The sequence below is a fragment of the Babylonia areolata genome, chromosome 11 (genome assembly GCF_041734735.1).
Source record: "Babylonia areolata isolate BAREFJ2019XMU chromosome 11, ASM4173473v1, whole genome shotgun sequence".
NCBI lineage: Eukaryota > Metazoa > Mollusca > Gastropoda > Neogastropoda > Buccinidae > Babylonia > Babylonia areolata.
Window position 1 is genome coordinate 15,252,849 of NC_134886.1, and position 9,168 is coordinate 15,262,016.

At 37.9% G+C, this 9,168-nt stretch overlaps 1 protein-coding gene across 1 annotated transcript; it reads right to left on the reverse strand.

Moving 5' to 3' along the window:
* Window positions 1–969: 969 nt before the first annotated feature.
* Window positions 970–8,806, reverse strand: LOC143287564 (translocon-associated protein subunit gamma-like). Its single transcript, XM_076595658.1, has 5 exons — window positions 8,649–8,806; window positions 6,642–6,768; window positions 5,843–5,935; window positions 3,413–3,544; window positions 970–1,856 (listed from the first exon to the last, which is right to left on the reverse strand). The coding sequence occupies exons 1-5, from the start codon at window positions 8,779–8,781 to the stop codon at window positions 1,790–1,792; spliced, it is 552 nt and encodes a 183-aa protein (XP_076451773.1). The 5' UTR covers window positions 8,782–8,806; the 3' UTR covers window positions 970–1,789.
* Between the last annotated feature and the right edge of the window lie 362 nt (window positions 8,807–9,168).

Consider the following 9,168-nt stretch of genomic DNA (forward strand, 5'->3'; position numbering starts at 1 on the left):
TGTGCAGAGACAAATCAAAGCGCTTTCGCACCTGTCATTCACATTTACATTTAAGAGGGCCATTTCACTGCAGTGCTTTATTATCACTGACTTTTACAAACTGGAGTCATTTTTACAGATTCAACAAAAAAAAGAACCAATTAACAAACAAAACAGAGGTCTGATTAATCACTTTCTCCAGATCCACAAAACCGAGGCCCAATTCATCACCTTCTTCAGGACTAGCAATCGCCAAAAACCCCCACAACAGACCCCTCCACACCAGCGCCACACACACACTGTGCTGCACATGACATTCCATTCACAAAGAACCCTGTTCTGTCCACTGCACCAGTCCTCAGTGTACAGCCAGTATCATATTTTCTTGGTGTCCAGCTTATCCATAGCTGCCATGTACTGTAAATGTTCAAATAAAAGTTTAAACCAACAGCCTGTCTGAACTTGTCTCACCTACAACACCTGGAGGCTTTCAAAGCTGAACTAAATGGCTTTTGTTCTTTTAAAAAAAATTTTTTCTCATATACCAGATTCTCAACCCACACTTCACCACCCCACCTCCTCCCTGACCCTTGCCTCCTCCTACAACCCATCCACCCACCCTCCTTCTGTCTTCCACAGGTGAAGATGCTTCATCAACCTGTGGTGGGTCTGTGCTTGCAATATGTTGTTTCCTTTATTTCATTTGTAAAGTAACATAACCATACCCTTACACTTTCGCACGCTCAATTCAAACTGGATAAATCACACACACAAAAATGTTAAATCAAATATTTTATTTTTTTTAAAGTAATTTAGCATACCCTTACAGTTACATTTTCACAGGTTCATTCCAGACTTGACCTATCACCCTGACAACACTCACTATTACCGCTTAAACAGTCAAAAATGTCACACATACCAATTGACAATATCAACAGTAACCACAAAAATATATCAAACGATGTTTCTCTCTCTCTGGTTTTTTTGTTGTTGTTTTTTTTTTTGATAATAAATATCTGGTGATTTTGAAGACCCAGTTTTGATAAGCTCACATGCATTTGTTCAACAAATTTGTGAAGTACTTCAAAGAAATAAAGCTTTCTCAACATACAAGCTGACTAACCTGGATTAGTTTCATCCTTCATAACGACACACAACAATGTGACTCTAGTGATCATTAATAACATTAAAGCTGTGAAGAGAAAAGAAACACAACAAATTATGCCTAGGTATCTCAATCTTGAAAGTGAAATTGTCCTCAAGAAATGAAAACAACAACTGCTACAACAGTGTAAGAGACAAAATAGGAGGAATGGGGAGAGGAGAGAAATTCAAGAAAACCACCAACCAAACCACCCTGAAAAGTCTGACAGGCCAGTCACTCGGCCACACACTGCATTCAAAAACGGAATGATAATGCCAAAACCACACAAGATAAAAAAACAAAAACAAAAAAAAAAAACACCACCTAAAATCACACACACACAACCAATCAACCACACACAACGTATAAAAAACACATGTGACTGACTGGTTTACTTCTCCATTCTGACAAACAGCAGCAGAGGAATTAGCTTAGTGATCCTATGATCTATGAAAGCTGTCAAAGGGCAGCAGAGGAATTAACCATAGTGACTATAATTTATGATCTATGAAAGCTGTCAAATGGCAGCAGAGGAATTAACCATAGTGACTATAATTTATGATCTATGAAAGCTGTCAAATGGCAGCAGAGGAATTAACCATTGTGACCCTGTGATCTGTGGAAGCTGCAGAGTGGAGACACACACAGTGGGCAGGCAGACCCTGCTCACTTCTGGCTGGTGGAGAAGAGAGCCAACAGGCCTGATGACACCCCCACAGACACCATGTAGTTTCTGGGAGCCACTGTCAAGGAAAAAGGCTTCACAGCCTCAGTCACAACCAAACACTGACTGACGCATACATTTCCAGGACACTGCATGCTACCTTGTTTATCAATAATGAATGTTACATGTTATACTGGTCACTAAAGAACACTGCAGAGGCTGAATCATTCAATGATGGATAACTATGGTTAGAACTTTATCATTAATGATTGTTACAAATTATACTGTTCACTAAAGAACAGTGTATCTGCTTTTTTCATCAATACTTTATCATAAATGGATATTGCATGTTATACTCTTCACTAAACAATGATGTATCTACTAAGTCATTCATCAACCAACGATAACTAATCATGATACTTTAAAAAATAATAATAATAATAATAAAAGCAAGTTTCATGTTACACTGCTCACTAAAGGATGTTGCAGAGGATAAATTACTCACCAATGGACAACTAAGCATGTTACAACCTTTTCCAACAGATGCTGCAATTGTTCCACAATAGATGCTAACCATGCAACATCATTCCCCTTAACAATGGGATAACAAAGATTTTATTACCACCCACACAACACAAATGATACAATACATCCTCACAGATCCATTATGGAAATTCAAATGAATCGATCAAGATGAATCTTATTGTGTATTATTTGTATTCCACTGACTCTGTTTATATGTTGGTTGACATATAAAAAATACTGGATCTTTTGTCTGTGTCGGACAGTATTCTTCCTTTCAAAGATCACCATGGACTTTGCATGCATAACTATAGCTAAACACTTACTTGTGCTGAGTATGCAGTAAATCTATCCCATCCAATCAGATTTATAAACATTTATAGAAATGCTGGTCCTTTTTAAACATTAGCCAAAAAACCAACAAAAAACATCATTGGGGAAGCTTTTTTCTTCCATTGTAGAACTGCACATCCCACCCAATCACCACACACATAAGCCTTTTTTTTCATTTTTTAATCTTCCTTTGTGGTATACTTTCTTAATTTACTGGATTTCTGATGAGTCAAAGTCAGGAAAGGCCACAATTTACAGAGCCTAAATGTTCAGATTTTTCCCCCCACAGATCAGCAGCCACTATCAATTTTGCCTAAGATTAGTAAGAAGCCATGCAATACACCCCTCAATATATTCTGAAAATGCAGGGCTCTGTGATAAAGTGAAACAGAAATATCTTTCAAGATAAAGTGAAAAAGAAATATCTTTCAATCTAAAATTAATTTAAAAAAAAAAAAAAAAGTTCAGTGTTTAATGAGCAAACAGACACACACACACAACTCACTCTCATAAACACATCAACATTCAAAAACACATGCATATATATGCATACTTATACCTACACACATACACACACACACACATATGAGCATGTAATCACACACACACACACACACACACACACAGAAACACACAATCGACATACATGCAAAGTAACACACACACGATCACACACTCATGCACATCAACCCTACACATACACACACATACTACCCCACCAACACGACACAGTCACTGACTGCCAACAGCCCAGACAGCACAAAGGATACACAGGCGCGCTAAAGTTCTTGAGGATGTAGAAAGACACCACGATCAGCAGCACCAGGTACAGGGCGTTGTTGTAAAAGATGGAGAAGGTTGTCGCCTCATAGTCTGCCACCTCATTCTTCTTCCACAGGATTCTGATGACATCAACCAACATTTCTTTTTTTTTTTAAATTCAATTTGATTTCATTGTAATCAGATGTTTAGCAACAAATACAACTTGATGCCAACAAAAAGACAACAGCGTTTGAAATGAAAATAAAAAGATGAAAGAAAAAGAAAAGCAGCCAGCAATGTAAAAATTGTCCACATTTTACATTTATAAACGCCGTCAACTAGTATTTGAGACAGTGACAGTGTTTGCTGAAACATGCACTGTGCATTGTTCATACATTACATGTAGACACTAACACAGACACACAGAGAAATCAAAATCACTTTATCCTTTGACCCCTTTGGGGGCATGGAGAATAGATATTAAGTATATCCACTGATATTTATCACCAAAACTGAATGTAAATAGCAATGAAAACATGAAACTGGTGATAATAACAGATGCATAAACAATCACCTTTAAATTAGTTTATCTATTCATATTTGTGAACTCTCCCCACTTTCAAGTTCACAATCCTCCCAGCCTTCAACAAACTGCGGGAAAAAATAATCAGATTAAATTATTCCTTTGGAATGAACTGTTTTTGAAGATCTGCAAATTTTGGGCTTTCCTTCATAAAATGATACCTGTTCCCAACTATACTCATAGTACAGCTACAACAAATACATTATTCATGTGGAATATTGATTTATTATGACACCTACGCATCTCAACATGTAATTTGTGACTGCTACACCAGAACTGAATTAACTCTTTCATCCCTGCAGCACGATTTTCCGGTTTACAGGATTTTTACCCTTCATTCCTGGAGGCCGGAAAACCGTGCAGCAGAGAATTCCCCCTTTCCTTCCTGCAGCCTGGAAAATTGGTTCTCGCGGTAAGCGCTTTGAACTTCCTGCGAGTCGCGTCATCAGTGCACGTCATCTATCCTTGACCGGGTCACTAGCGGGGCAGTGTTTATGAGTGGAATGGATGCCAGACACCCCCTTCCCCCTCCCTAGGCCGTGGGAAAGTGGGCGCCGCTACATTCTTGCTGATGTGCTGTGTAGACACACAGACACAGAAATACAGAATGTGTAGAAAGTTCGGACTGTGACCGGTTTTCTGATGATGAGTTTTACAATGCTCTAACAGATAATGATTTCGATCTGTTTCAAATGAATGACAAGGAGAGAGTGCAATTAGCTGTTGCTACAGAAGCACAGATAGTGGGTGGTGAAAAGTTAAAAAAGAAGTGTGAAAATTGTGGTGTATACTTGTGCAGTAACTGGCATGACTGCTTCAAGGTATATCACACACGTGTCACCTTTGTGTGGCATATTACCTGATGTTTGTGATATGGACATGCGTATTTTAGAGACAGTATCGTTTCTGAATAGTTTTTGTTCAAGAATTGTGTAGATAATGATCTGATTCTGGCTCAGTGACTGCTAGTGTAGTGAAAGGCATATTCTCTTTGAGACAAAGTTCAAATCATTCATGTGATAAGGACAATAGTAGTGACAATTGTGACAGTTTTTCGTGGATATGACTAGCAGTGTGGCACTGAGATACATGCGAGGCACTACTCGGTGAGTACCTGCATGATGTGCATACTCTGCAAGCAAAACACTGTCCTGCATGTAGTACGTAGTTGTATGCATTGTGTTTGACCCTAAAGTCACCTGTTTTACACCTGAGTGTCACCAGAGATGTCACCCTATAGTGTCAACAGGGTCTCAGACAACTCACATCAATTCTGAACACAACAGTATATGACAATCTTAGTGTACTGTAATGACCAAAATAAGTACCCTGCTTCATACTTTCTTTCTCTTCTCTAAATCCAGGAATGAAGGGAATATGCGAATTGTAGGGATCTCAGAACAAGGGGGGGTAATGGTTCATAGAAAAATAGGAACGAAAGAGTTAAGGATAAGATGCAACTATCAGGTAAACTAGAAACATCTTACTCTTAATAAAAAAAAAAAATAAAAAAAAAATATATATATATATATATATATATCAACAACACACCGTAATCAACTTCACAATCAACTTGGCAGGTATGAACGGCTGTTATTATACATAATATACAAGTAGCTGAGACAGCTGTTTTGTTCCTTGATGTACCACACAGCAGTATGCTGTCCTCAGATGAGATGTACTGTGCTATGTATGGCACAGTGCTATCCCATGTACAGTGTACTGCACTGCTCTGTACCACAGTGCTGTTCTGTTCTGAACTGCTGAGCTAAGCTGTACTGTACTGTACAGTACTGTAACTACAGTAAGGTTAGGTATGCATGCTACTGTACTGTATTGTAACATAAAGAATTACCTTTCATCTTTTTCCTTCTTGGTCATTTTCTTGTCATCGGCCAGCTTCTTCATCACTTCCTGAGCAACGGCATCCTCACGCTTCACTGCAACTCTGGATCAACCATCAAATGACGCACAAATAAGTATAGGGCTGTTTTTTGTTGTTGATTTTTTTGTTTGTTTGTTTCATTGTTTATTTTCATAATTCATAATTAGAAGTAATTAAAGTTCAGGATTTATCACACACAAGCCTAAATAATCACCCTGTTCTGTGAACAGAAATGTAGAATAACACAATGGATCCGAAATGGGAGCATTAAATAATTATATGGATGCATCTGTTCATAATTGTGATAAAATCATTCATATTATTTTCCATAAATACAGAACAAGAACATCAGTCCTATGTCAAATATATTAGTATCAATGATTCAATCTGTTAAATACGATCTGAACCAGAATGAATCAATTTGACAGCATTTATAATCTTCAGCAAATTCATGGCCTAGGAGTGCCTGGAAAACATTTTATATCATATATATGTTTAACAATAATAAAAATAAAATCACAGCACTTAAACATTAAAAATAAATACACTAAACAATGTAATTCTTGTTACTTATGATTGATACAGAGACATTCACATACTGTGCAAATACAGAGACATTCACATACTATGCAAATACAGAGAGACATAGAAACTGAGAAAGACTTTCTAATTAGCTGTTTATTAATATTAGAAAGAAAGGAGACAGAGTGAGACAGACAGAGAGAGGGAGACAGAGAGAGAGAGAGAGAGAGAGAGAGAATAAACTGACTTGTGCTTCAGAATAAACTTGACATTCTTGTATGCCATGGCAACCAGATAGGTGCTGACGATGGTGCCCACCACAAAAAAAATAGCTGACTGGTACAGATCCATCTGGTGGATACGCCAAAATAACCCTGCACAGACAAAAAGAATCAAAATATTAGAATTGACAATGCGAACACATGCTGTCATGCTACATATGTAAAAGTGTGTGTGTGTGTGTGTGTGTGAGACGTGTGTGTGTGTGTGTGTGTGTGTGTGTGTGTATTTTAAGAGATGACAGAGAAAATGATAAGTGTCTCTGCATACTGCTATATATTTTGTGCAAACAAATATTACTCTTTTTTTTTATCAGTTATCTTCTTCTTGTTGTTGTTGTTGAAACAGAATTTTATAATAATCTGAACATGTTAAAATATGTGGTTCAAGCATATTTACATACTGTATTCAACAAATGATCACCTTGCAGCATCCTTTGGACATTGCCACTGGGAAATCCAATCGCTTGTTTTGTGACACATCATGTTTCAAAAAAGTCTTACACACAGCAAATGGAATATATTATTTTGATGGACAAATACTTTATTGCCAATAAAAAACAAAGCAGCTTGGCATTGATCCTTGATCGATATGAAGCTCTATGCTTCATGGAGATCCAGACAAAAATATCATTTGAACATCATCGGTAATCGTTACATCCGGTTATTATGGTGGAAGTCTGTCAATCAGTAATTAAGAAACATACTGTTGAGGGTGACTAATCTATGGATCAAGAGTTCGATTCCTGGTTGGTCTTTTCTGTAGGGACCGCTTCTATCAGCCATTAGTGAAACATTCATGCCGGACAACAGCAAAAGCAAACCCAACAATCAAGAAAGGCCCACACTTCCCTGAAACGTCGGAACTGAAGTATGCACTGACTTACTGAATGGGTATTTAATGTATCTGTTGATTATTCGGGACTGATGTCGAGCTGCTCAATGCATACAGATCGAGGATCAATGCCCAGCGCCAGCCAATAAAACATGTATTCCAGTTTCCACTTCCAGGTGACATTCACATGTCATACATAAGTGACATATTTATAAGTGTACTGCAACATCTCCACTGGCTCCCTGTCTCAGTCTCACACAGAATAAAGTACAAGATCAGCACTCTATGTTATAAATGTATTCACAAATCTGCCCCTTCCTATCTTTGTGGCTGCCTTCACCTCTACACTCCATCTCGCTCTCTATGATCGGCTTTGGATCCACTATGTTTACGCACACCCAGATTCAAACACTCCACTGTTGGAGGCTGTTCTTTCTCTGTCTCTGGACCTTGCATTTGGAATGAACTTCCTCTTTCGCTTCGTCAGGTCTCCACACTCAGCTCTTTCAACTTCAAGTCTGGCCTTAAAACCCACCTCTTCCCAATGTAGCCTCCTCCCTCCCCTGCCTCTTCCTGGTCTTCAGTTTCTTCTTCAGTTTTAGATTTATGTAGCGTGTGAATGACTGGTGTGAAAGCTCTTTGCTTTGTCTCTGCATAAGGTTCAGAGCTATATAAAAATTTATTAATATTATTATTAATACAGGAACAGGAATGACATTGGCAACAACAAAAAAAGTAAAAAGAAAAAAAGATAATGGGAAAAGTGAAGAGCATGTGTAAACTATCCAATATTCTGTTAAAAAAATATCAATTATTAATAATTTATACATTACACATCTAGAAATGTAGATGTACAAACATTAGCAGTTTTATTAATCAAAATGGTCAAGAGTGTGCATGCTGGGGAGGACGATTTAAAGTTACCAAAAATAAATAAATTATGATCGCTGATGATGAGATATGTATATATATATATAGTTCTACGAGAAAATAACATGACATTTTACAAAAATTTAATAGACAAAATAACTCTATCTTGAAACTCTCCACAGCAGACGCTTGTCCACGTCATTCCTTCCTCCATGTAGACCACGTGAAACAAAAACATCGATGAAATAGCAACTTTTCTGACATAACTCACATATTGGGATGGCAGATACGATCAGTGCGTTGCCATAAAACAATGCCGACGACTTCGTCGAGACATTGCGGCTGAAATCCTGCAGCAAAAGCTCTTCTTCGCGAGACAACTTGTTCTTGTTTCCACCGGCCATTTTGAGATACTGCACGGAAAGCAACGGAAACAGACGAAGGATGACGATCATTTAGCGGAACACACAAATCTTCCCAAATAAAACCCTTTCTCCCGGCCAACTTCGTTGATGAATTTTCTGTACATTTCGTGCAAAATTTGATGATCAGATGCAAAGATTTATGAAGGCGGGAAAAACCCATAGGAAATTCGGAAGGAAAATGCAGAACAATTTCTAACTTTTTTACACAATCGAGTGACCCGATTTGCTATCGCCCGGGGAGACAAGGCTATGTAGACCTAAATGTATCTTCCGCAGACCCCCTTTTATACAGTGATAGAATAGTCAGGTGTTGACTGTGATCACTCAACGGTAGGAAGGAAGGGAGGACAGTATGGATAAGGAAAA